We start from the raw sequence: 26,096 nt of genomic DNA, 5'->3' as shown, positions 1-26,096 counted from the left end.
CCAGCAGGGTTCCCCAACCAGGGTTTGGAACAGTGCCCCTTCCAGTAGAAGCGCAGATTCTTAACCGCTGGCAGTCCCAGCACAGGTTTTAATAAACATAATAATGACAACATATTTCACCCACCTGCTGCTAACACATGCTCACCCCATCAGTGTTAAGCACAGCAGCTTCGTGCTGAAGGGTTTCAAGAGTTCTGCTCGCAATACTTGGCCGGCCCAGGTCTAGAAAGGACCATGTAGACCCTCACCTGCTGGGTCCCTGGGGCGCCCTCACTTCTAATGCAGTGGTATTTTGATTGTGTTGCTCATTCGAAAATACTTTCCAATTACCTCTGCCATCCTTCATTTTAGAAAGAAGGTCAGGGGGGCAAGGCATCCAGTAGAAGGCCCTGGGCAGGGGATCCCCCCTCTGAGAGCGAGATCTCTGAGCACCTGAATGAGCCATCGGCCTCGTCCCCTGGGCCCCAGGGCATTTGTTGCCTGGGGCCGACGTCTCTGGAACCTACGGCCAGCGCGGTGAGCTCGACTTACTCAGAAGATTTTGAAAAATCCCCCAGTCCCACAGCATCTGAGTCAACGGCCCGTTCAGAGGAGTCTCCCGACAGGACACTGGCCAGTCGGTCTGAATTTTCTGCAAGTCTGAAGTCAGACCTCCCTCCCTCAAGTCCCAAGTCACGGAAGAAGCGGGCCAGGGGTGGACACCCAAGAGTCATGGTGAAGGAGACGGCTGTGCAGACGCCCGATCCCGCCTTCACCTACCAGTGGGCTAACGGTAAGGACGCGGCCTGAGGGTCGGAGGAGGGAGAGGCAGGCCTGCAGTGGTGATCGGCAGGAGCCCCTGGACCAGGAGGTCTGGGCTGTCATCAGCCAGCTGATGGGACCTCAGCCCCCTGCTTCCTCTTCCACAGAAAAGGGGAGCTTCCTAGGTATTCCCCACTGTCTCCCAAGCTTCGAAACACTGAAAGGTTTCAAACCAAAAACTAAAGCAGTGGTTGTCAGCGGGGCTAATCCTGGCCCCAGGGGACATCGGCCAGGGTGGGTGACTGTCTGTCTCCGGGTGGAGGCTGGGCTGCTGCTCAGCACCTGCAGTGGCCAGGAAGGCCCCGCCAGAGAGCAACCCCACCCGAAACATCAGGTGTGACAGGGACCGCCTTCCAGGACAGTGCATCCTCAGATGCTTTGGGGTCCTTGAGCATGGGGGCTCTAAGAGCTGCTGTGTCGCCAGTCCAGCTGGTGGTCAGAACTTGCTGTGTGTGTTTGGCGGATTCCCTTCTGGCGTGCAGCAGGCACGGCTCATCATTTCTCTTGTTCTCAGCATTGGTTTTGGCCCATGTGGACAGAAAGGTCGCTTTCTTTTAGTGATTCCCGTTCTTTGTTTCGGGGCTTCCACAGTGGCTCAGAGGTAAAGAATCCGCCTGCAATGCAGGAGACACAGGAGATGCAGGTTTGATTCCTGGGTCGGGAAGATCCCCTGGAGGAGGGCATGGCAACCTCTTCCAGTATACTCGTGGAGAATCCCAGTGACAGAGGAGCCTGGCGGGCTACAGTCCATGGGGTTGCAAAGAGTCGGACGTGACTGAAGCAACTTTGCGTGCACACACGCACTGTTCCTTTTTCTCGTCAAGACCAGGGGTCCCCAGCCTCCAGGCCACAGACCACGACAGGTCTGTGGTCTGTTCGGAACCTGGCTGTACAGCAGGAGGTGAGCAGGTGAGCGAAGCATCTTCTGTGCTTACAGCTGCTCCCCGTCACTTGCATTACGGCCTGAGCTCTGCCTCCTGTCCGATCAGCGGCAGCATAACAAATGTAATGCGCTTGAGTCATCCCCAAACTGCGCCCCCGCATCACCACCCCCACCCCAGTTGGTAGAAAAATTGTCTTCTGCAAAACCAGCCCCTGATGCCAGAAAGGTTGGGGGCCGCTGGTCTGGACAACACCCATGATGCAGACAGAGCTTGTTCCTAGGCTGTGCGCTGGGGTGCAGTTCCTGCTTTTTGAAACTTGCTTATCTTGGCCGTGTTGGGTCTTTGTTGCAGTGTATGGGCTCTTCACTGAGGCAGGTGGCTTTTTCTCTAGTTGTAGCATTCAGGCTTAGTTGCCGCACGGCACATGGGAACTTAGTTCCTGGACCAAGGATTGAACCTGCCTTGGAAGGTGGATTCTTAACCACTGGACCATCAGGGAAATCCCTGCAGTTCTTGCTTGATCTGCTCATTTGGATCTGGGGGCTTCATGATGCTTCTGTCCAGACCTCGCACCTGCCCACAGGGTGTGACTGTTCTGTTTCTCAGGGAGGCAGGTCAGTCAGATGGGCCCAGCTGAATCACTGGAAGGTGTTCAAGAGGATTTTAAACCCTGATTTTAAACTCAGAAACCTCTGAGTCCCTGCCCATATCTTCCTGCTGCGTTTCTGAGAACAGAGCCTTTGGGCAGCAAATGGGTGCATGTCTGTTTCCTTCTTTGCAATTTAGAGATGCTTTCGTAAAACATCAGTGGTGCTGATTTCCTAGATTAGGCCTGACATCGAAAGGAGGGAGGAAAAAGGCAGCCTAAATAAATCAGCCTGCTAGAGTCCAGGGAACATCTGAAGCTCACAAATGGCTGTCAGAGGGGGGCCCATCCAGGGAAGGGCAGCCGCCCTGAGCTGAGGGACTGCTTCAGCCAGCTCACCTGACCTGTGTATTGAACAAGGAGGACTTACCAGAAAGATGGAGGCAGGTTTGGGGAAACTTTAAGAAGCGGAAAGATTAAAACAAGCAAGGAGAGTGGCCATCACATTCAGAAAGAGGAAAAGACAGACTCACATAGCCTATTTCAGCATCTTACCTGTTGATGAGAAAGTCATTGCTCTGGACTCTCTGCCCACTCACCTCTCCCCCTGCGTGTCTGGAGCAGCGGCCGGCGTGGCGGCCATCGGACCAGCCCTGGGAGGTGCCTACGTGGACCCGGCACCCATCGCCAGCCATGTCATCAGCGCAGACGCCATAGAAGGTAACAGCCCGGCCCACCTTGTGGGTTCCTTTAGGTGAAGCGGACACATTTTCCTGCAGTTTCACATCCACCCTTGGAGGTGTAGGGCCACTCCTAGGTGCTGGGTTGGAGAATCTGTTGGTGGGACGGTCACAGCCACAGGTAACTGCCACAATTTCTGGGCTCCCAGACGACAGACTGAGTGTCCCAGAACCTTGTCTGTCTTACAATAGGACACCCGTGTTGGAGGAAACAGGCAGGTTAGCAGGGACACACTGCGAGCCTCCCGCCGCGACAGGGCCACCTTTGTGTGCTCCCTCTGAGACCGTCTCCAGATTCCATAGCTGGTTTCCTCCAGAAGGCACTCAGCCAGTACCAAGTGGCCCAGGCCCGTGGACACGGCCCTTGCCTTCTTGCTGAGTGTGGAGGGATCACGGGGCCTTGGGGAGGCCCCGCCAAGCCTGGGGTGTGAGGAAGGTGCCAGGCAAGAGGTGACGGTCACTGTAGGAAACCCAGTCTGTGCCAGGTCCCCATGGGGCCACTGATGGCTCACACAACAGAAGCCAGGGGCCGTCTGGAACCTGCTCTTTTTCTTACCATTTCAATTTTCTTACCAGTTTCAGAAGATGAAGATGTTAGAATATATTGGTTATAAGTGAAATGTTTACATCTTAAAAAAACCCTCATCCTTTTTTTAAACATAATATTGACCTCAGAGACTTTTCCATGAGTATAGTCTTAGCAATGATCTTTATTTTAGTAATGATCATTTTTAACTGTTGCAGTTATTTTTAATTGGACTTTTATTTTGTTAAAATTATATATAAATATTAAAAAAATTTTTGGCCATGCCATGTGGCATGTGGGATCTTAGTTTCCTCACCAGGGATCAAACTCGTGCCCTCTACAGTGGAAACTCAGAGCCCTAACCACTGGACCATTAGGGAAGTCCCTATATATTTTATCTTAGTTGCATTTTAAATTATTTTAATTACGTGTTTAAACATGCATACGTGCCTGCTTGGTTGCTTCACTCATGTCTGCCTTTGCAACCCTATGGACTGCAGCCCGCCAGGCTCCTCTGTCCATGGGATTCTCCCGGCGAGAATACTGGAGTGGGTGGCTGTGCCCTCCTCCAGGGGATCTTCCCGACCCAGGGATAGAGCCCGTCTCCCGCATTGCAGGTGGATTCTTTAGTGCTGAGCCACCAGGAAGCCTCACATGCTTAAACATACCAAGTGTAAAATTTCCCCTCTTCCTTATGTTGAAGTGTACAACTCAGGAGAGTTAGACCCACACCATGAGGCTGCACTGTCTGGAGAGCCGTGTTGCTGGCCTTCCTCCCTTGTGTTGGACACCAAGGTTGAGGCTTCCGGTGGTGCCTGGGGGCCGAGTGTGTGAGACCCACACACAAGTCAGAGCGCGCAGTTCATCTACCACTGAGCGGAAAGGCACATGACGAGGCGAGGCAGCTGCTGCTTCTGGAGGGGGCAGTACCTGCGGAGAGCATCCTGCCACCGCCGAGGGGTTGGGGTGCAGGGCTGGCCGCAGGGTGCATCGAGGGCTGGGGGCTGGGGCCCCGGGCGCCAGCAACTGACCCGGAGCCGGGATGGCAGCCCTGACTGCATACAGCCCGGCCGTGTTCGCGCTCCACGATGTGCTGAAGCAGCAGCTGAGCCTGACACAGCAGTTCATCGAGGCCAGCCGGCACCTGCACGCGTCCCTCCTGCGCTCCCTGGATGGAGACTCATTCCACTACCACACTCTGGAGGAAACCAAAGAGGTGACCGCGGCGCTGCCCCCACTTCATGGCGGGGGGACGGCAGGGGGCTTCCGGGGCTCAAACCAAAGAGGTGACCACGGCGCTGCCCCCACTTCCGTGGGGGGGAGGGGGCAGGGGGCTCCTGGGGCTCAAACTGGGGCACTGGGGCCCAAGCCCCCTTCAGTCCTGGCCGAAGGAGCCCCTTTCTCTCCTTGGCGGTGACCAGGGCTGGGGCAGGGATGCTGTGTGACGTCAGAGCAAAGGTGCCCTTCTCCTGGGTAAGGGCCCTGCCCTTCCACAGACCCTTCCTGGGGGCCACCAGTCCTGAGGGCGGGTGCTCTGGGGATATCACACTCATCTTGCTTTTTCCCCTCCAAAATTCATTTCTTGTCCGATGACAGACATTATTTTATAAAAACTCTGTTGGAGATCTGTTACTTAAAAAGTTCTCCGTAATTTCAGGGATAGTTATTACCAACTTGATATATATCCTTTAGATTTCTCCTGTGTAAAATATATAAACTGTTAAGCATGGGTACAATATTATGCCACATACTCTACACAACGTATGAAATATGCAGAACAGGTGTAGTATTCTATATGATGTGATAGGCGTTTCTTTATGGAAGTGGCATCGTACTGTATGAACGTTCTGCCTGGTGATTTTTAGCATTTCAGCTACGTGTATTTTAGTACGTACTTCTTAGGGACTTAAAAATTAATAATCACAACACTACTGTGATACCAAAACCAAACTGACTTTCCTCAGTTATCATTATTAGGTGTCCGGTGTTCAGATTTTCACTCACAGAAGGTATACGTTCCATTCCTATTTGTTTCACGTGTATCCAGAGTCCTACACCGTTTGCTTAGTATTTTTTTAGACTCCTCACCTATATAGCAGAGGTTTGCAGCCCTGAGCAGTAAGACCTCCGAAGGCCTGACCACTGGGTTTGCCTTGGCGGTAGGGTGGGCCTGAGAGTGGGTGTTCCTCTCACGGGCCCACTGGGGACCCACTCTGAGAACCGCTGCTTACAGGCCACCCCCCCTTTCCCACCTCTCTTTTCCTTATTTTATTGGTTGGAAGGAAACAGGCTGTCCCACACTTCCCCACATTCTGGACTTCGCTGATGGCACCCCTGAGGGGTCCTTGAACTTGTTCCGCTGTTGGACGTGTGTTAGCTGAATGCAAGCTGAAGTGATCTGATTGCTTATGCCTATAGCCCCTGAGTGGCTGGTGGCCTGCTCTGCTCCAGGCCCACACCCTGAGGGTGGCACCCGAGCCCTTCTCCCCAGCCTGTATCCTCTGAGGGCAGCCGGGTAGCCCTGTCCGCTTTACCACAGCCCTCTTCCTCTTAGTCCCTGGAGACAGACGTGCCATCCCCAGGACCCAGAACCTCAGCGCACGGAGGCAGCAGTGCTGATGGCTTCCTTGTGTGTCCTCTGCCCCACAGTACATCAGACAACACAGGCCCGCCCTGCTGACCATGGAGGCGGCCCTGGAGGAGGTGGAGAAGGAGCTCTGCGAGCCAGGAGCGATGGGCTCGAACCCCTGAGGAGCTGGTCCCGTGCGCTGGCCCCGACGCTCCCCCGAGATCCCAGGCGGCATTCGGTGGTTGGGGTGCTCCAGTCATCTCCAGCTGAGTAGCCCGTCTTGGCATGCCTGTCGTTGGAGAGGACACCACAGGCCAGTGACGTGGAGCCAGGTGGAGCCTGTCAGCACGTGCACAGGACGGGGATGCCAGCGTGCCAGGTGATGCCACGTGGAGTGGCTCCACTGGGGCAGGTGCTGGCTTCTCAGGCTCAGTACACGGTGGGGGTGAGGAGCCCCCTCGACTAACGAGGGAGCAGGGCCACGCATCCACGCTGGGGACCCCCATGAGACACCCAGGCAGAGCTCCAACCCAACTCCACGATTCAGACACAATCTGCACTCAGGACGCACCTCCGCCCACCTCAGCATGAGCACGCTTCTGATTTAAACGCAAAGAAAAAGGTCTTTAAAAAAAGGTCTTTATTTGAAGGCAAAACAGTAAAATCCACAAGAAATTGTTAACAACACGTTTACATTTTATCCTGAATCAGACACGTTTGAACAATTCACAGCTACAGGAAATCTAGAACAAAAATCAAACAGTTTATCCTATCAGGTTGAAAAGTTGGAGAGGATTTTGCATCTTATTGAAAAGAATTTTCCAAAAATGTTTCTGTACAAATAAACGGCACTGCACCAAGCTGCCCGGGGATGCCGAGGAGGGTGGATCCCAGGCGGCTCCTGGCAGAGGCGGCTCCTTCTGGCCTCCCGCCCTTTGGGGGCGGGCGGGGACCCGCAAAAGAAGTGACAGAGCAGGAGGCAGGGCCAGGGGTCGCGCCCCGCACTCTGGATGAGAATGGGCTGTCTCCCACGAGTGCTGGTGTGGGGTTCCTCTCAGTGAAAAAAGCAAGTAGAGATGCTAAGGGTACAAGTTCTCCAAGGGTGTCATGGTTCCGTGACCTGAAGATGCCTCAGGTGAGTTTCCTCAGAACTTTTTGTTTCTGTAGGTAACAGCAAATGGCTAATGTTCAAAAAAGAAAAAAGAAAAAAAATCCTCAACTTAAACAGCTAAAGTAACTGAATTAAGGGCTGGTATGTCTCAGAGGAAATAGGTTTCAAATTATCTCACTGGGGATCAGCCTAGATCAGTATTCTTTTTTCTAAAACTAAACCGCTTGGAATAAAAATGAAAACCCCGTTTAACTCTGCAAATCAAAAAGGTTCTGCTTTTTTCCATTTTTAACGAGTGAGCAGTAGCAGCGCCTGGCCTGGTGTGCGTGCGCAGGTCCCCTGCACACACGCCCCCTGGTTTCAGAGGCTCAGGCTGAGGGGAGAGTGAGACGGCTGTGTCTTCAGACGGTGGGAGTTTTTATCCAGGGGTCTTGTGTCTCTTGCTTCACTGTCCGGGGAAATAAGCTTGTGGCCGCGTGGGCTGGGTACCCCCTCGTGATGCCTGCTGCTACGTTAGAGCTGGTTTGCGGGTGGGGCCTGGGCCTTCGGCACCATCCAGCGTGGCACTGGGCACAAGGCCCATGCCCATCTTCCTCCTCCTGTGGCTCCCATGGGCAGAGCGGGGGCAGGAGCCGGGCTACCCCCGCCATCCTCCACCAGCAGTGGGCCCGGCAGCGGGGCTCTGCCGGCCTACTTGCACTCCTCCCGGGCCTTCATGCGGGCAATGAAGGAGTAGCTCTTGTTCCGGCGGTAGTTCTCGTAGGGGTCGTCCAGGGCCACGCCCACGCCCTTGTACTGGTCCCACTTGTCCCGCACGTCCCCCCCCTTGATGGGGTCCTGGATCCCTTGCTCTTTCACGCCAAGGCCGCCGGAGCCACTCCAGCCTGAAAGAGAGAGGGATGAGTGGTTACAACCCAGGGGAAGCCCGAAGCGTGGCGCCTTTACCCTGACGTGAAGTTCAGTGCAAATGCCTACAGGGAGTTCCATGACATGCAGGTCGCGAACTTGGAACTCACGCGGTGAGAAAGAGCACCGGCAGAGGCCCTGCAGGTTTCTGTTGGAACGTTCTGACTCCCTAAGCCCCCTCAAACCCCGAGAGCCCAGAGCGGGCTGTTCTGTCTTCCCCAGAAACTTACCCATTTTCACCAGCATCTGATGTCCTTTGTTCTCTTCCCCAAGCCTTGAGTCGGGTATAGGAGGTGCTGAATTAGAACCCAGACCAGCCGAGGAACTAAAATTAAGACAGGTAACGTCTTTTACAAAAGAGTGGATACATTTATTGGAATGAAAACTTAGAATATTACAGCGTGTGGCTTCTACGAAGGGTCGCCAGCGTGAGACGGACACACACACACGTTTCAGGTCTCTAGCCGCCTTCTTTATCCTCTTCGCCGGCCAGTAAGGGGTCCCCTAAGTTGACGGTCCCTGCCCCACACTTGGTGGCAACGGCCGGACACACCGAACCCGTCAAATGGTTAGAAAACAGAGCCCAGCCCTGGCCTTGGGCTTCACAATGTGACGGCAGAGGAAAGAGCGAGGAGCGAGACACAATGCTACTGTCACTGCGCTGGCGAGCGCCCGGGGGCCCCCAGGTGCCGCCTTGGCGCGGGCCACCTAGAGCGGGTCTTCTAATGACACGTTCCAACATTCCCAGCAAAGCATCAGAGGGTTCCAGTGCTACCAGAGGTCATTGGACAGTTAAGACAGAAATCTTACGGCGGGGTGGGGCTCCTGGACCTCGACCGGTGCCTCCTTCCTGGGGAGTAGGACTTGGACCTCGAGCGGGAGCGGGAGCGGGAGCGGCTTCGGGAGGAGCGGGAGCGGCTGCGGCTCCTGCGGGCCGGGGAGAGGGAAGGGTCAGCACGGCCACCGAGGAGCCCCGGGCCTGGCACCCCATGCAGCGGAGCCCTGCTCACCTGGATCTAGAGCGGGAGTAGGAGCGTGAGCAGGAGCGGGACCGTGATCTCGAGTAGGAGCCGGACGACTTGGAGGACCTCGAGTTGGAGCGCGAGGAGGAGCGCCCTCGGCTTTTGGATCTGCTCCGAGACCTTGAGGGTCCACTGCGGGGAAAGGCCTGGTGAGCCGGAGACAACTCCCAGCCCGGCCCTAGAAGACCCAGAGGTGCCTGGTGCGGGGGCAGACATACCCTTTCCTGCAGGCTGTGCGCAGCAGCCCCAGGCAAAGACCAGAACTGACCCTATCCCTGCCCCTCGCCTTGGGCGTGACACCACAGAGAGCCTGTGGGCCATGGTGGAGCTGCCTGCAGGCCGCCCCGGGACAAGACTGTGGAGACTGGCTCTCCACGGGGGATGCGGCAGGTATGCGGCCCTCACCTGTTCCTCTTCTCCTGGCCTTTCCTCCGCCGGGCCCGCATCTTTGCTCGGAAGAACTCGTAGAGACCGTTCTGCTCCCAGCCTTCGCTGTAAAGACACAGGTGTCCTGGGGCTGAATCCGAGTCTTCCTCCTCAGGGACCTTCTCCTGCCTGACAGGCCCTCCCTCTCTCGCTTGGGATCCTGAGCAAGGACCCAACACAAAAGCCCTCGGGGGCTCGCCTTGACAGGCTGCCCCTAGGAGGAGGAGCCAGGCTGAGGCCGGGCCAGCCCTGGGATGCGCCCCCAGCCCTGCGTGGCTTCTTCGCCTTTCCAGGCTGGGGTTTCTCTGAACAGCTGAGCAGGGTCTGCGGGTTACCATAACGGGGGCTGAGGCACTCTGATGTAGGCAGGTAGGCCTGCGCCCTGCCACATGGCAGGGTAACCGCTGAAGTGAGATCACCGGGGAGAGGGTCCTGAGGGACGCCTATGACAAAGCCTGCTGGGCGGCAGCTGGCCGTCTCTGAAACACACCCGCCCCGAGATGAGCGCTTGTCTAATACGATAAAAGCTTTATATCAAGGGCACCGCACGCGTGACACGCGAGCTGGGGGAGCAGTGGGCCCTCCTAGTTAAGCTTCCCACACCACCCCGGGGCAGAAGGTGTGCCTGCTGTGAGTTTCTGGTGAAGAAAGACCCGGGAGAACAGGCCGGGAGGGGACAGCAGCCTCCCCTCCTGGTGCCAGCCCTTTGGCAGGTCTCCGGGAGTGCCATACCTGTTCCTGGGCCTGTCATGGGAGGGAGGGCTGTAAAAGGCCTCCACGGCTGCCAGCAGCCTCTCACTGGGTGGCATGGGGGGTGGGAGGCGGATGTCTTTAGGATCCAAAGGCTTGTACTCGTGATCTTCCAGCTGCAGCAGAAAACATGCTGTCACCGTTCCCTGCCTCAGCACCCCAGGCCCATCCCATCTGGGGAACCACAGGGCAGCAGACAGCTGTCCTGGGCATCAGAGTGCCTCAGGCGGCCCTTCTCGGGAAACCCCATCTTCTTGTAGGGCTTCAGCCACACCAATGACTCAGTTCTTGAATGGGGTGCTTGAGGGCTCCATGAAGAAGCTGAGAAAAGCTACAGAATTCTCTCTCTACCAAAAATGCAGAGACCCTGTTTATCCAGACACTCCGTGGACCCCAGAAGCCCTCACTTGCTGACCACTGACCTGTGCCCAAATGCCCACCTCTGGGCCTGCTCTGTGCCCCTTCTCTGCTCCAGCTCCTACCCCAAGGGCAGCCCTGCTGGCCCCTCAGCCGTTAGCTCTCCAAGCTGCCCCCGTGTGACATGTCTCAACTTCCAGGGAGGGGCAATGAGCAGAGTGCCCTGAGCCCCGGCTTCCTTCTGACCCCCTCTCCTGCCTTGCTCGATTGGTTGACCACTCCTTTTCTGAGAAGCCCGTCATCAGTCCCTGGACAGGGGGCTTCCAAGGCTGGGACCAAGAGGGCCCCACCGCCCCACCTTCACGCCCAGCCTTCTCGAGCAGCAACCAAACCTGCGGCCCTGGACAGACGCTCCGAGGAGCAGAGGGACACGGGCCTTGCTCACGCCACGTGTGAGCACGCAAAGCAGGGTTGCTAACTGAGACACACCCCTAATGACAAGCTAGTCAAGTTCACTGGGGTGCAGGAAATGAGGGGGACAGGGGCCTGGGAAACGACGTCTTGTAGCCAAGTGGGAAATGGATCCCACCCGTGAGCTTCCCACCTGGAGAACAAGCACGTGCAGCAGAGCCTGGTGCTCGGCTCTGCAACGCTACCTTCACGAGGGGCGCCATGAGCCCAGCAGGGAGGTCGAAGTAGGGCACGTTGGGGACCAGGCTGGGGTCGTCATGGTTGATGTGCGGAGGGCCCTGTCGCCGCATGTGGGGGGGCTGCCCGTTGAAGCCGTGGGGTGGAGGGCCGAAGTCCGGGTGCTGGGGCCCACCCCAAGGTGGGTGCTCGTTGATCGCAGGGTGAGGCATGCGGTGGCCAGGGTGGTGGTGAGGGGGTCCCATTTCTGCAGAACAGAGACTGCACTCAGGCCTGCTGGCAAGTCAAGAGCTGGGTAGTGCCAGCAGACCTGCCCAGCGCCTTCCCCTGGCTGGTCCGTTCACAGCCCCGAGGAGCAGCTGGGGCTGGCAGTGGCCTGTCCTGCACACAGCTGCACCTAACAGACCTCCGGGGTAAAAGGAGGAGCCACAGGGAAACCAAATGACCTTCAAAGAGCCACGTTATGAGCTGGACTGTGCAAATGCCCCTGTAAATTCACTCCTGATCCAGGGGAACGGAGGTCCTGGGACTGGGCCCTGATCCAGTACTGACGGCTATCTCTATAAGATGAGGAGACTAACACACAGAGGAGACGCAGGGAGAGGCCGGCCACCTACGGGCCACCAGGAGAGGCCCCCGGAGACACCAAGCCAGCTGACACCCTGATCTCAGACCTCCAGCCTCCAGAACTAACTGTGGAGAATTCCTTACTGTGGGAGGCACCCAGCCCATGGCCCTGTTACAGCAGCCCTAGAACACTTCACGTAAGCAATAAACCTACTGGTTTCCCAGCTCAATTTATAGTCAAGAATGGATCTGAAAATCCAGGCAGAAGCAGAGTAGAAACAAAATTTTTTAAGGAAACACAGAAGCAGCCAGCCCACGTGTAGGAGGTGCCCCCACCTGCCCCCTGCTTCCAGGCCTGGGCTGGGCTTCTCTGTCACCCTTGACCCCTCCCGCCCGCCACCCTGGCTCAGGGCATGCCAGGTCACAGGGCAGGCTGGTGAGTGAGCTGGCCTCAGGATCTTGCGACAACTGAGGATGTGTCCACTGGCCCCAGGGAGGACCCCGCCCACCAAGGGTGATCTCACACTCACACACTCACCCGCTTGAAAGTCCCCCTGAGGGTAGTCGAAGCGGTGAGGGTAGGGCGGCCGCTCAAAAGGGTGTCGTGGGGGGAAGTCGTCCTGCATGAAGCGGGGCGGGAAGCGGTTGAAGTTGTGGGGGTGAGGCGGCTGGTTGAACTGCGGGTGCTGCTGGTGGGGCGGGAAGGGCCCGCGGAAGTGCGGCGGCCGCTGCATACGGAAGGGTGGCTCGCGCTGGCCCCCGCCCCAGGGCGGCTGCTCGTGCTGGCTGTTCCAGGGGCCCTCGAACTGGCTGTTCCAGTTGGGATCAGGCTGGCTGTTCCAGGGGGCGTCACGCTGGCCGTTCCAGCCGGGGTCCCCACGCTGCTCACCCCACATGCCCTCATGGCTGTTGTTCCAGGGTGGGCAGTGGGGCGGCCCGCCCTGGTGGTGTGGGTAGGGGGGCTGCTCAGGAGGCTGCAAGGCAAAGAGCAGAGGTGAGTCCCGGCCTGTGCCGAGTACGCACACTGGTGTCCGGCCACAAGGTGGGTAGCCGTGAGCCCAGCACCTGAGCTACAGGCCTACAGTCCAGCTGGGCACGGCCGCTTTCACGTCACTCTGACCCGGGCGGAGGATGTGAGGTACCTGCCGGCACCCCAGGCCCAGAATCTCAAATGCTGCACCCACATTGGGGCCGGGGAGCACCCCAACCTCGTGCCTGACAGGAGCCGTGGGACGAACACCCATCCGTGAGCCCCTCAGCGGCACAGGGCAGGGGTGCTTCCCCAGTGCTCGCCGGGGGTGCAGGCTGAACCACGGGGCCCGTGGCCAACCCCTGCCCTGACCACACCCTGCCTGCCTGTTCCCCCCTTCTGCCGCGTCTCTCCTTGGCGTGGCTCTCTCGTCCTGTGTCAGCGTCTGCTCTGCCTCCAGGAGCTGTCTTACCTGCCCGGCTGCCGCTGTCAACACTCACCGAGCTGAGACCGCAGCCCAGGCTCAGGGCCAGCGTGAGGCTGCCCAGAGGGCCACCTCCAGGAGCGGGGCTGGGAGGCCAGCCCAGGCCACCACGCCTTCAGGTCTTCTGAGAGAAGCCCCAAAGCCAGATTTTCAACATAACAACTATTTCAAAACGTGTAAGACACCACACGGGCGGGCCAGGCCGAGGTGTCCTACCGTGGATGGTAGGCACACTGCTGGCCCTCAGTGAGGGAGCCCCACTGTTGTGAGCCTAACCTGCTGGTCCACAGGAAGACTGAGCCAGGAGGCCTGAGGCACATTTGTTTCTGCATCAACCGAATGGGCAGCAGCGCCCCCACATGGGGGTCCCCATGACCTGGCTGTCGTCGCAGGCGCCCACAGATGGGGGCCGCTTTGTGCGGGTGCCCAGTCCTCTGTGAAGCTGAGGGTGGGCTGGGGGAAGGGGGGCAAATCACAGCCATGATCCCTTACTAGTCAGCCCAGAGCCATCTCCCTTACACACCCCCCGCTCCATACAGGATCACAAGGGAGGGCCACAGCCAGCATGGCTGGCCCACAGGCAAGTGGACGCCCAGAGCTAGACCTGGACAGCAAGCTGTGGGCTGCTTGCCAGTCATGCTCTGCTGGACGAAGTGCACCCGCCCCGGCCTGTGAGTCTGACTCCAGGGAACCTGGAGGGAGAGACGGACCAACGTCCCAGTCCCAGAAAACGCTGGCGGCTGAACGCTTTTCACTTCCCTTCCCTTTCTAAGCACCAGGTTCTTTCTAAGGTGATGAGATGTTGACGCTGCTGGCCGAACCAGTTAAAAAGGGAAGGAAGCACATCACTGCGCTACGCTCAACATGGTGAACCTTCCGAGCATTCACGTGAACGCGCGGCCTGTGTGACTGAGAAGCCCAGGCAACCCAAGCGCCCAGGAAGGATGCAAAGGCCCCGCTTTCCTCCCCAGCTCCGTCCCCACACCTTGGGAAGAGGACCACCCTCTGGCCACCCCCGCCACCCCGTGCCCTGCTGCAGAATCCGTTAAAGGCCCATGAACCCACACAGGGGCCAGCACCCACCTGCCTGCCATCCACCTACCCCAGCAGCAAGTTCTAAGAGATACCTGCTGTTGGCCCCAAGGAGCAACGGGGTGAGGCTGGTCGAACCATGGGGGCTTGTTAGGTGGGATCTGGTCATGGGGCCCAGGGCCACGGGGGCCGCTGGCGGCAGGGTCCTGAACCCCTCCTGAGGCGTCGTACTCGGAAGACCCGGGCATCTGGATGGGAGGCTTGCTGTCATCTAGAACCAGACAAAAGAGCAGTCAGAGAAGGGGGCGGCAGGAAGCACCACCTGAAATGATCTTCAGCAAGAACCCAGGGCCTAGCCAGGCTGGGCTTTACTGCCCAAAAAACCCTTGGTTTTTGACCCCATGGAAAACTGCCACTGCCTCGGGGAAGGCAGCACAGATAGGAGAAGACTTGTTCGGGATTTCTTCTTTGAAAGCTTGACAATAAGTATCCTACTTATTGACTGCTATACCATGTTAACTTTAGCTTACTCAAAAATTTTTATCATCATTTTATTAAATACACTTACTGCATCTAGCTGAAAAATCATTTCTTCCCAATTGTTATTGTTAGATTTCCTAGTATTAAAAAAAAAGGTTTTGTATTTATTTAGCTGTGCCAGGTTTTAGTCGCAGCACGTGGGATCTAGTTCCCTGACCAGGGATGGAACCCGAGCCCCCGCATCGGGAGCACGGAGTCTCAGGCACTGGACCATCAGGGACGCCTCAGATCTTCTAGTATTAAGCCACCCTTACATATTCCTAAAACATACCCTATTTGATCACGCTGTACCTTGTAAATCCTTGGCCAGACTTCACTTGCTGAGACTTTATTTACTGCTGCTCCATCTCCGCTCATAAGTGACAGTGGATTAACATTTTTCTAAATTATTATCGCAATAGACCCAGATCTTCCTAGACTTTAATAATCCTACCCATCGGTTCTCTTAAGTACTTGACATCGTTTAAAAAAATTTCTTTCCCTGTTCATGTGGATCTTGTGTAAGTTATCCTGGCCTAGAAAATGACTTAGAGAGCCTTCCTCTCCATTCTCTGGGATGGTTTGTATACAACTGTCTCAGGTGTAAGGGCTGGGTTGCATTTAACCGTGAAATCATCTGCCTAGTACTTTTAAGTAGATTAGAATCTGATCCTAGGATTGGGCCTGAGACTACAGAACCCGAGCCCTTCCTGGGGGGAGAAGACTGCTTTCTGGGGGCTGCCTCCGGCGGGTGGGTGCTGAGGATGCCACGTACCAGGCTGGGTGGTTGGCGGGATGGCCGGGGCGGGTGTGGGGGCTGGGGGCGGGGCAGGTGGAGGGGGCGTGGCCTTGACATCAGCCTCCATTTGCGGCATCTGGATCTGCTGCTGCTGCTGCTGCTGCTGCTGCTGCTGCTGCTGGGTCAGGCTGTTGACAAACTCCTCGTGCTGGGTCTTGAGGGTCTGGATTTGCTGTTGGAAGGCCAGCTGCACTGGCTGGACCACTGAGGAGTATTCAGTGATGAGGGTCGCCTGGGGGAGAGCATGGAGCCAGCACTCAGCATGTGGGACTCAAGGTCCGAGACCCTCTGGAGCAGCATAGGGATAGCACCCAGAAGGCTGGGGCGACGCCGTGGGCAGCAAGGTCCAGGGATCCAAGGCTGACGTGGGACTGTCATGTAAAATAATCAACTCAGGCTTGACAAGCACAGAGCATCTCAATCTAGCCAAATGTGGTAAGGATCAGTGCTATAGTAGCTTAAAATTCCCTCACAAAGGGAATACACAAGGACGGCCATGTCCTAGGCTGACACACACACATTAAAATGCCACCACTGACACACATCCTAGGACGGGCTCACAGGCTATATGGCTTTCAACGAGTCACTACCTCCCTGGGGACCTCAATTTCTTCATCTGTAAAATGGGACAGTAACAGAACCTACCTCTGGGGACTAGGAAATAACACAGTGAACAGGACCAGGGCGGCTAAGTAACCATGAGCTATTGCCACCAACTCAAGAAGAGAAAAGCAGGGAGTATCACTGTGGTATGGTGATGTGAGACCATTCTTATTTAGCAACAAAAAGTAGTGGATAAAATTTTTTAGAAGTCTGAGATGCACTTTCGTCATTTGCCTCTCTGAGCACGAAAGCGTCTCCCCTGTAGGGAGGGTGGCAGTCAGGAGCATCAAAGGGGGAACAGTCAACATGTGGCTTCTGACACTTCTTGATGTGCAGGAAGTCGACACCTCACGGCAGACAATCAGGGGTGTGAGCGGTGTCTTTTATCCAGACAGCTCTAGCTGGGGTGGCAATGCCAGAGCCACGGCAGAGGGAACCAAGGAGATCTGGCCCTCCTCTCCCTGCTCTGTGACCCTGTCCTCTGAGCAGATGCCCCCTCTGAGAGGCACACAGGGGACCCTGTGCCCAACATGACAACCATTCAACCTAGATTATTCAAGGTTTTCTGTACGTTCGTATCATGCCTGGAGGACCAGGGCAGGCGGGCCAAACACATCCCCGAGAGCAGGGCCTATGCCAGGCAGCCTGGTCATGGCACACCAGGAGACACCCTGGCGGGCTCCCTCGGGGGGAGCTCACTGGCTGCTGTGGAGGGGGTGGGCCCCAGTGCTGCTCCTCAGACCTGCCTCCCATCGCTCACCAGGGCACCCCTGGGAGTTGGGTCTGGAAGACGCTACCAGGACCCCGAGGGCACCACCCAGCCCCCCACCTCAGGGAGCAGTGCACACCTGGTACTGGCCGAGCCCCAGGGCCGGGCTCTGTAACTGCTGGATGATGGAGTCGTCGAAGTAGCCGTTCTTCTCCCAGAGCTGCAGGAGCTGGACGTGGAGAGGGGAGAGGCTAGTCAGGGGGAGACGAGCCCGCACGCCCCCAGCCCCGGCCCGCCCCAGCCGCCCGGCCGCCCCGCGTACCCGGGCGATCTTCTGCTGCTTGTCCTCCTCCACGGCCAGGAAGCTGGTGCAGTAGATGGGCACCACGACCTTCTGCAGGGCGGCCAGCAGCTCCCGGGCCTGCTTGCGCTGGCTGTGAGGGAGAGACCTTCCGCGCGTCAGGGCCCTGGGGCGGGACCCAGCCACGCGCCCGTTACCACTGCGGCTCCGGCCACAGCCCCCTCTGCCTTCTCGGGGAAACGGGCCCCCAACCCGGCCGGGACAAGGGCTGGGCCCCCGAGAGCCATGCTGGCACCCGGGCCCGAGGGACAGACGGACAGATGGCAGTGGGAAAGAACACAGCCCAGGGGCTCTCAGAGCACAGCCTGCCCTCCCGGCCCCCTCATCAGCACCACGACCCTGCCCTCCCAGCGTGGCCTGAGGACTGCCAGACGTGGGCTGCTGAGAGGCCCTGTCGCCCACAAGGGCTGGGCTGGTGCTGCTGTGGGTGTGGGGCCTAGGCCCTGAAGCTTTGCTCAGCACAGCCACCCTCTCTGCACAAGGCAATCTGGGCTGGGACCCCACCTTCCACGAGGGAGCACGCGGGCTGTCAGGGGCCTAGGCATCAAGTCTGCAGGATGAGGTGGCCTTTCAGTGGGGGCCGGGCGCAGGTGAGGGGCAGCCGTGGGCCCACTCCGAGCATGAGTGAGTATGGGGGCTCCCCAGGCTGTACAATGAGGTGTCAGAGCCTGGGGAGAAGGGGGCAGCTGGAGCCCCTCCCAGAGGCGAGCCCAGAGACAGCAGCAAGGGCCTGAGCATGGGGGAGGGCAGTCCAGGCAGGAGGACAGGGCCGGCGGCACTGGGCTTCCCAGCAGGGCTCAGGAAGGGCATGGCTGCAGAAGTGCCAGAAACAGGGCTGTCTCTGCCGAGCTGCCCTGAGTCCGTGGAGCGGCTGGTGGATCAGAAGGGCACACAAGGTTCCGAGCAGCTGCTAGTTTCCCAGCGGCAGAGAAATAAGGGAAGGTGAGGCAGGGAGCGCGAAGTGGAAGCAGAACTGCCCGCGTGGCCCAGGAAGCAGGGAGTGGGGGCCAGCTGATGCGGGCGGAAGTGGGCAAGAGTCGGGCCTGCGCCTACTGCCCTTAGGGGAGCTGTCCCTTCAGCCGGTCAAGTTCAAGGTCAAATGTGGCAGCCAGTCTTCACAGCGACAGGCTAGCCTCACTAGCCCTGTGAGATTCCACCTGTCTTTGGCCCAGGCATTGGTTTCGTGACTTAACCTTTGTCCTAAGACACCAGAAACGCCATGAGGAAGTACATACTGGCCCAGTCTTAGGAGCGCTGGGTGGAGAGGGGAGGCAAGTCTCTGGGCTGGGACACAGGATTAGCCAGGAGGCCCCATGGGAAGACTCCTGAAGCAGAGTGCATTCAGGGCAATGGAGTGTGTGTGCAGCAGCGAAGAAAGAAACATGAGGGGCAGGTCTGCACAAGGCAGCCAACAGACGCTGAGAAACACACAGAAGTTGCCCTGAAAGCAAGGCGCAAGGGGACAGTGGCCTCGGGGGGCCGCAGGGTCCAGGGCAGGGGCCGAGGGGTGTATGTGAGGGGACGGGGGTGGGGGGCTGTCCTCCCCATGGGGGCTTGTGGCTCAGACCAACCCTCTAGAAGAGGGATCCCTGGCCCCAGGACAGGCCGGGCTCCTGCGGGCAGAGCAGCGGCCAGGAGGGGGCGGAGGAGCGGGGGGACGGTGGGGCTGGCGGGCGCTCACCAGTGGTGCAGCACGTCGTTGATCAAGTAGATGAGGTGCAGCCGCAGCTCGAAGTGTGCCCCATCGGCCGTGATGCGGTTGCGGAGGTGGCCCGCCATCAGTTCGCAGTGCGGCGGGGACTTGGCGTTGCTGAACATCCAGTTCTTCCCGGCCTGCAACAGCCAGGACAGCGGGTGAAGCGGGGCTGGCTTCCCCAGGTCTGAGGGCGTGCAGACGCCTGGGAGTGCCCAGGGAGCTCCACCCGCCTTCCTTCTCTCTCTTGGCGGGAGAGCCCACGGAAGTGCTCAGGCAGAAAGCGGAGGGAGAAACGGGGTGCCCGAGAGTAGCCCGGGCCCAGACAGGCTGTGGGAGCCCCCACCTCATCAGGAGCACCAGGCTCCGGAGTACGCCCCACCCCCGCCCCATCCTCACCGAGATGGCATCCTTGGTGCAGGTGTCGATGATGGGCTGCAGCAGGTTGTCAAACTCGTTCATGTCCAGCTGCGTCTCCTCCAGGAGCTTCTGCATCTGCTGCTCCAGTGCATGGGCCACGGCTGCTGTCACCTGCTCCTGGAAGGCCGGGTGACGCCGAGACTGCGTGAGGAGGGACCCCGGCCCAGGCACGCCCAGGCTGGCCCATCCGTGCCCCGCCCCCAGCATTCACACCGGAAGCCTGAGACAAGCATCGGAGAGCTACGCCACAGTACAAGAGCAGGCAGCAGGTGAAGCCCGGCGAGACACGGGGGAGACGATGCCCCGCCAGAGGCGACAGACGGCAAGCCCAAGGCCCAGAGGAACAAGGAACCTCTGCGTGTGAGCTCACCAAAAAAGGAAGAAGAATGAGTGGCAGGTGTGAATAAGGCGCGGGGAGGACGCGCATAAACAGACACCAGCCACAGAAACAGAGCCACTGCGCCGGCAACCAGGAGTCCAGAACTAACACGCGATGCCAGACTTCTGCCCGTTACCCTGGCAGACTCAGGCGTGGCTGAGGCCCAGCGCGGCGGGGGCACAAGCAGTCCGCCCAGGGCTGGCTGAGGCTAGACTGCCCGGTTTGTGAAGAGTTCCATGTGCAAACTGAGAGTGAGCATTCTGGAGTATTTTGTTTCCAATACATCAACTTGCATCTCAACTTCAGTAATAAAACCAGGGCTGGTATTTCAGTGTCCTTTTATTCTCCTTGGGTTTCCGGCAGTTCATCCTACTGTATCTGGCCAAAGTACCAGACTGTGATGGACTGGGAGAAAAAGGTCCACCTCACGAGAGCCTCTGCCTAACTGGCAAGAACTGTGCCAATGGCACCAGAGGCCATCTGGCGTTCTCCGTCACACCATTTCCTACGTGAGGCTCACTTGTCAGCATCTGCTGCAGCATGACGGGGGCACGTGTGTCAAAGCCTATGCACTGAGCTCACTGGGAGGAGACGCGACCTCAGGGTCCGGCGTGAGGGGCTGAGCTAAGCACACGCAGGCGGCAGCAGCGCTGGAGGAGCGATGACTGTCCCGCACCAGGCGCTGGGCAACGGGACAGCCCCATCCCCAGCGCAGACGCGAAGCCCGAGGCGCAGAGGGCAGCGCCAGGCGCCCCTCGGGAGGAGCGGCGGGGCGGGGGGAGCGGGCCCGTACCTGTCTGAGGGCCAGCAGGTGCTGCTCCTGTTGCTGCAGGTTCCACTGGCTCTGCTGGATGAGCTCGTCCATGGACGGGGTGCCCTGGGCTGGCGCAACGGGCGCCGCGGGGGCCAGCGGGGGCTGGGGCAGGGGAGGCAGGGTCGCAGCCGGTTCCAGCTCCGGGGCCTGCTGCTTGCAGATGACTGGCAGGAGAGGAGGAGAGGCAGCCCCTGTGAGGAGGCGGCGGGGCCCAGGTATCCCCTTGGCAGCCACCTGGGCAGCTCCCCTCCATATACTCACCCCCCAGCAGAGGACCCCTGCGACCTGTCCCAGCTATTCACCCCGTCTCACAGGGCCTGGGCCCCTTCCACTTGCCCTCTCCTCGGAGACCTTTGGGATGGTCATCTCCCCACTCTCCAGGTAACACCATCTGGCCTTGTCCGCGGTCCTTCAGCCCAGAAGCCCAAAGCCACCCTCTTCCACCCTCGCCTGGGCCTGAACAAACAGTCCCTCCGCAAGGGGCTCTCTTGACCCTGAGCATCCTCGCCTGCTGTCCCCCAGTCTACTCTTCCCTTCCAGGTAACAAAGCTACCGAGCCTCTGGAGAGCCAACCAGCAAGGCCACACACCCGTGGCCCTGGGGAAGGAGCGCGGCAGCGACCCGACACATGCGGCAGCCTCTGCACACTGGGCCTCTCGCCTGCCCTTCCACAGACTCTACTCTTCTGCATTCAGGGGTCAATCCAGATGGAGGCAGTGTAGGCCGCCTCGTCCTGCCGGCAGGAGACAGGATGGGCAAGTGCAGGCCCTGAACCTTGCCAGATAAGGCAGGAAGGGAGCACTTGGGGAAGGGTCCCTGGACAGATGGCTGCCCCCTCTGCCTTTGGGCCTCATCTGGTCTCAACAGGACCATACACTGCTGGAGCCCTTCTGAGTCCCACCCTCAGGGGGCCCAGCCAAAGAAAGAACAGTGGGGTGGAGCGTGCTGCCCAGGGCCCGCACAGGGCGCCTAGGTCTGAGGTGGGCCTTCTGGTCCTTGCTCCCAGGGCCCTTGCACCCCACGGGATCGCCCCGATGTGCAGTCTGGACTGCAGCCCTCGCTGCTTCAGCAAGTGTGTCCCCTTGCTCTCTTTCATTTTCTATCTTTACTGGCTCCTCCCATTAGCATCTAGTCACAGTGGAGTCTTCAATCTTTACAAACTCCCCCTTCAGCCGGTGCCTCCCCATCCAACAATTTTATAGCCGAAGTTCAAGTTCTTTTCCTCTTTATCTCAACCCTCAGAGGCCTGGGCTCTGCCTGCCCACCCCACCCCCAGAGCCACTGCAGCCATCCCCACTCAGTCAGATGGCCCCATCTCGGCTCCTTATCGCCTGTGGCCGGTGTGGCTGTTCCCTTCCTCTGTCTGACTCTTACATGCTGGATGCCTGGACTGTGAACTAGACTCTCTTCTCTGAGCAAGGCTCCAGGGGAGCGTGATGTATTGCTGTGGCTGCAGTTCCAATCTGCACTCCACGACAGGGAGCCTCCAGCCCTCCGCCTGTGAGGAACCTGGCCGCACAGCAGCAGGTGAGCAGTGAGCCAGCGAAGCTGCAGCTGTATTTACAGCTGCTCCCCGTCGTTCCCATTATCGCCTGTGCCCCGCCTCCAGTCAGATCAGCGGCAGCATCAGATTCTCACAGGATCATGAACCCTACTGTGAACCACGCACGTGAGGGATCCAGGTTGCAAGCTCCTTATGAGAATAATCTATTGCCTGATGATCTACTCACGGTGAGTTGTCTAATTATTTCATTACATATCACAACGTAATAATAACAGAAATACAGTGCACAAGTGTAAGGCACTTGCATCATCCCAAACCAGTCCCCCCGCCCCCCCACCGTCTGTAGAAACACTGTCTTCCATGAATCTGGTCCCTGATGCCATAAAGTTTGGGGACCACTGCTCTATAACCCCTAAATCTACCAGTGGCACCCTGGATTCCTCAGGCTTTAGGTCTTAGACCAAACAGCCATTGTTTTCCGCAGATGCCCCAAACAGGTATGGTTTCCTCCTGCCCCGTGCCCCACCCCTTCCAAAGCCCCACTCCTGGTCCATGGCTGGCACAGCCATACCCACTCACCCAAGCCAAAAGCGAAGTTCGTGCACCTCTCTCTCCCTTGCACCCCACGCAGTCAAGCCACCCTTCTAGATCACACCCCACTGTGCACGGCCACCACTGCCACTACTCTGCTTTGACCCGTCACCCTGGGAATTGGTTTCCCTGTGCCCAGTCCTGCCCGCTTTCCTCTTCTCTATCCCGTGGCCGTAGTGCTGCTGATACAAGTGGGGTCCAAGGGGCCAGCCCGAGGTGACACCGAGACAAGCACAGAAATAGCAGGGGAGCGTTTGGGCGCTTTCACGGCAGTTTGATGTTTCATGGTTTACATTTTTAGGGGCTGTGCTGTGCAACTTACGGGATCTTAGCTCCCTGTCCAGGGACTGAACCCGGGCCCCGGCACTGAAAGCACTGAGGTCCTAACCACTAGACCACCAGGAACTCTCGTAAAAGTTCACATTTTTATTGTACTTTGCAAAACTGTACTTTCTGCAACAGACTGGAAAAAAAAAAAAAAACCAAAACCAGTTTGCTGTGTAGGGTGTAGGAGTCTGTAGGGTGTGATTCCTGAGCGGTCCCGGAACTCAGTCTTCTCAAACCTCCAGGCTGGCTGCATAGTGGCTAGCCCTGCTCCAGAACACAGTACTGGAACCCTTCTAGAGCTTCCCCAGAGCTTCCCAAATTTCTAAGTCCTTTGCAAGCTAAGCCCTCCCTGCTCTGCACCCTCACTTCTGGCCACTCCAAGAATCACTCGTTCTCTGGGCTTTGGGAACCCTGAGCTTCTGTTCCCACTACTCCTCAACCCCTCCTAAGGTTCCATCTTCTGTCTGAACACTCTTGTCTCCTCAATTTCTACTTGGTTAACTCTGTCACAGACTTTAACAGCAACAGAGATACTGTTACCTGCAAAATGGAGTCCCTGAGCCCCAATCTTCGCCTGCTAGAAGCACCCCAAGCTCCCCACATTATGGCACCAAGTCCCAAGCCACCTCCTACTGCTGACCTTCCAGAGTGGGAGTGGGCCCTTGACGGAGAAGCATCTCTCGCCTCATGGTCACCCAAACCCAAACGCAGTCCTCCCTTGCCCAGTTATGTCACCCACATCAATATCCACCTGGCAGTTCAGCTCATGCATTTTACCCCTCAACCCTCGCTGCCCCCAGACCCACCTTCTCTACTCAACTCACTGACCACTCCCGACCGCATCACCAGCTGCCCCCAGGCCCACTTTCTCTACGCAACTCACTGACTTACTCCAGACCGCATCACCAGCTGCCCCCAGGCCCACTTTCTCTACGCAACTCACTGACCACTCCAGACCGCATCACCAGCTGCCCCCAGGCCCACTTTCTCTACACAACTCACTGACTTACTCCAGACTGCATCACCAGCTGCCTCACTGGTCCTGGTCTCCACTCATGCCCCCCCAGCCTGTCCGCCACATAGGCCACACAAACCCAAGCCACCTCTTCCTGTTCCAGCCTCTCTAGTGGTTCCCTACTGCCTATACCAGGGGTTTCAAATCTGATGGGCTGAGGCTAAGGAACGGTTTGCTCCAGAAACACATAGGTAAATGGGTACATTTTGCCTACAATTTCAGGCCACAGACCTCCCCTAATCATATCTCTAACCTAAACAAGCAAGACTTCCTTGGTGGTTCAGTGGTTAAAAATCAACCTCCCAATGCAGGGGATGTGGGTTCGATCCCCAGTCAAGAACTAATATCCCATATGCCGCAGGCAACTTAAGTTCTCACAAGACAACTACCAAGCTCCTGAGCTCTGGAGCCCACGAACCACAACTAAATAAATATTAAAACAAACGAAAACCTAAACAGGTACCAGAAGCAGCCCTGAACAAGGGAAGAAAACCCAAACTTTCCCCTTGGAAACTTTCCCACTCCAGAGCAAACTCTTCTCCTGTCTACACATATCTAGGTGCCATGCCGGATCTCTTACGCTTTGGTTTCTCTCTCGGCTCTCAAAACACACTGTGCCTGTTCAAGCCACTGTACTTTTTCCATAAGAACACCTACTACATGCTACCTATTAGGCACAGTAATGTCCCAAACGAGGTCTGGTTGGCCTCAAGGAGCTTGTAGTCCGGGGAGCATTCACCTTTCAATGTCCAACTGCTTGGCAATCTACAACACAATGGTATCTAGAAGCTAGGGATTTGCTATTGAACAAGACAGAAGTGAGCTCAGGGACTATCTATCTGGTGTCTATTTGTTATTCATAGGCTAGCTGTGATAACAAACTCCATCTTAAACTCTTTAAGGGCGAGGCTGGGTTCCTGAAGCACAAACCAGTAAACATAAACAATTGCCAAATAGCAAAGTCCACAGGACAATTCATTTCGATCTGGACTGCAACCACCAGAAATGCACAAAACCCCTGCTGGACGCCCCAGAGAGCCCGCAAAGAGGGCTGGACGGTATTCGTCCGGAGGGTCCCACTCAGCCTGGCTTCTATCACTTCCTCTCTGTAAAACACTGAAGCACTCTACTCGGTGACATCAGTCATCATGTTTGCAAAACAACAGGAATCCCTGATTCCGAGCCCAGAAGGAAGATCAATAACCTCGTTCTCCATGATACTCTGACCCTGCAGCCCTGAGGCTGCAGGACTCCAGGAACAGCGGAAAAGATCATACATGCCGAACTAACCCATTTTTCACAAAGAAACAGCATGCGACCCCAAATAAGGCGTTTTGTGGTAGAGCCGAGATGGAATCGGAGAAAGGAAGGGCTAGAGGGGGCGGCCTGAGAGCTGGAGAGGACTCACGCTGCTGCTGCTCCAGCGCCAACTTGCACTTGTAGTAACTGTAGAACTCGCCTCCGAACAGAAAAGAGAATTTCGGGTTGTCCTTCTGCTTCTCCATCGTCATCTTTTCAAACTCGGGCCCGTTCCGAGCCACGAACTGGGCCAGCTTGTCGATGACATTTCGGAGCTCCTGGTCTGGAGGACGGAGAAAAGGCCACACGGGGCGTCAGCGAGGACCGCCCAAATCCGGAGGCCCTGGTTTCCCAGCCCGCGTCCGCCGGTCGGGGTCCCTAGGGGTGGGCCCCGGAGAGGCCGCCCTTGTACGGGTCCCGATAGGGGCCAGAAGCGCGCGCCGGGAATGCGAGGACCCGCGGGAGAGGCCGCGGGCAAACCCGGGAGGCCGAGCCCCGCCCCTTCCTAGGCCCGGGGACCCTAGGAGGCGGGGCGGGCCAGCTGGGGATCCCGGGGAGAGATCAACGGGGCCCGAGTCAGGGCTGGGCCTCACCGTCTGGCGGCAGCGGCATCTCCATGGCTCCGGCCGCGGGGAACGTCCTCCGGCGCCTCACGATCGCCCACCAGGGCCGTCTGCGGAAGCC

At 57.8% G+C, this 26,096-nt stretch overlaps 2 protein-coding genes across 6 annotated transcripts in view; one reads left to right on the top strand and one right to left on the bottom strand.

Annotated features, from left to right (window-relative positions):
* C5H19orf44 (chromosome 5 C19orf44 homolog) overlaps window positions 1-7,469 on the top strand; it is a 23,863-nt gene extending 16,394 nt beyond the window's left edge. For 2 of the 4 annotated variants that reach the window (XM_027969467.2, XM_060415377.1), the window contains exons 5-8: window positions 352-772; window positions 2,896-2,991; window positions 4,587-4,753; window positions 6,187-7,469. In XM_027969467.2, the coding sequence (XP_027825268.1) occupies window positions 352-772; window positions 2,896-2,991; window positions 4,587-4,753; window positions 6,187-6,288 (786 nt within the window). In that variant the 3' untranslated portion in view covers window positions 6,289-7,469. The other 2 variants (XM_012177727.4, XR_009600603.1) reach the window with 2 other exon arrangements.
* Window positions 6,730-26,096, bottom strand: CHERP (calcium homeostasis endoplasmic reticulum protein). Of its 2 annotated transcripts, none has more exons than XM_027969465.2 (17): window positions 26,006-26,096; window positions 25,522-25,695; window positions 20,656-20,840; window positions 19,463-19,600; window positions 19,052-19,203; window positions 17,332-17,476; window positions 17,149-17,238; window positions 15,674-15,929; window positions 14,475-14,650; window positions 12,432-12,867; window positions 11,335-11,573; window positions 10,304-10,437; window positions 9,551-9,637; window positions 9,134-9,277; window positions 8,934-9,050; window positions 8,354-8,448; window positions 6,730-8,101 (listed from the first exon to the last, which is right to left on the bottom strand). In XM_027969465.2, exons 1-17 carry the CDS (start codon window positions 26,028-26,030, stop codon window positions 7,908-7,910), a joined length of 2,787 nt encoding a protein of 928 aa, XP_027825266.1. In that variant the 5' UTR covers window positions 26,031-26,096; the 3' UTR covers window positions 6,730-7,907. The 2 variants fall into 2 exon arrangements, with proteins under 2 accessions (XP_027825266.1, XP_027825267.1); XM_027969466.2 differs by having other exon boundaries at window positions 17,332-17,443.

Source organism: Ovis aries, chromosome 5 (assembly GCF_016772045.2).
Source record: "Ovis aries strain OAR_USU_Benz2616 breed Rambouillet chromosome 5, ARS-UI_Ramb_v3.0, whole genome shotgun sequence".
NCBI lineage: Eukaryota > Metazoa > Chordata > Mammalia > Artiodactyla > Bovidae > Ovis > Ovis aries.
This window is presented reverse-complemented; position numbering and strand designations above follow the sequence as displayed.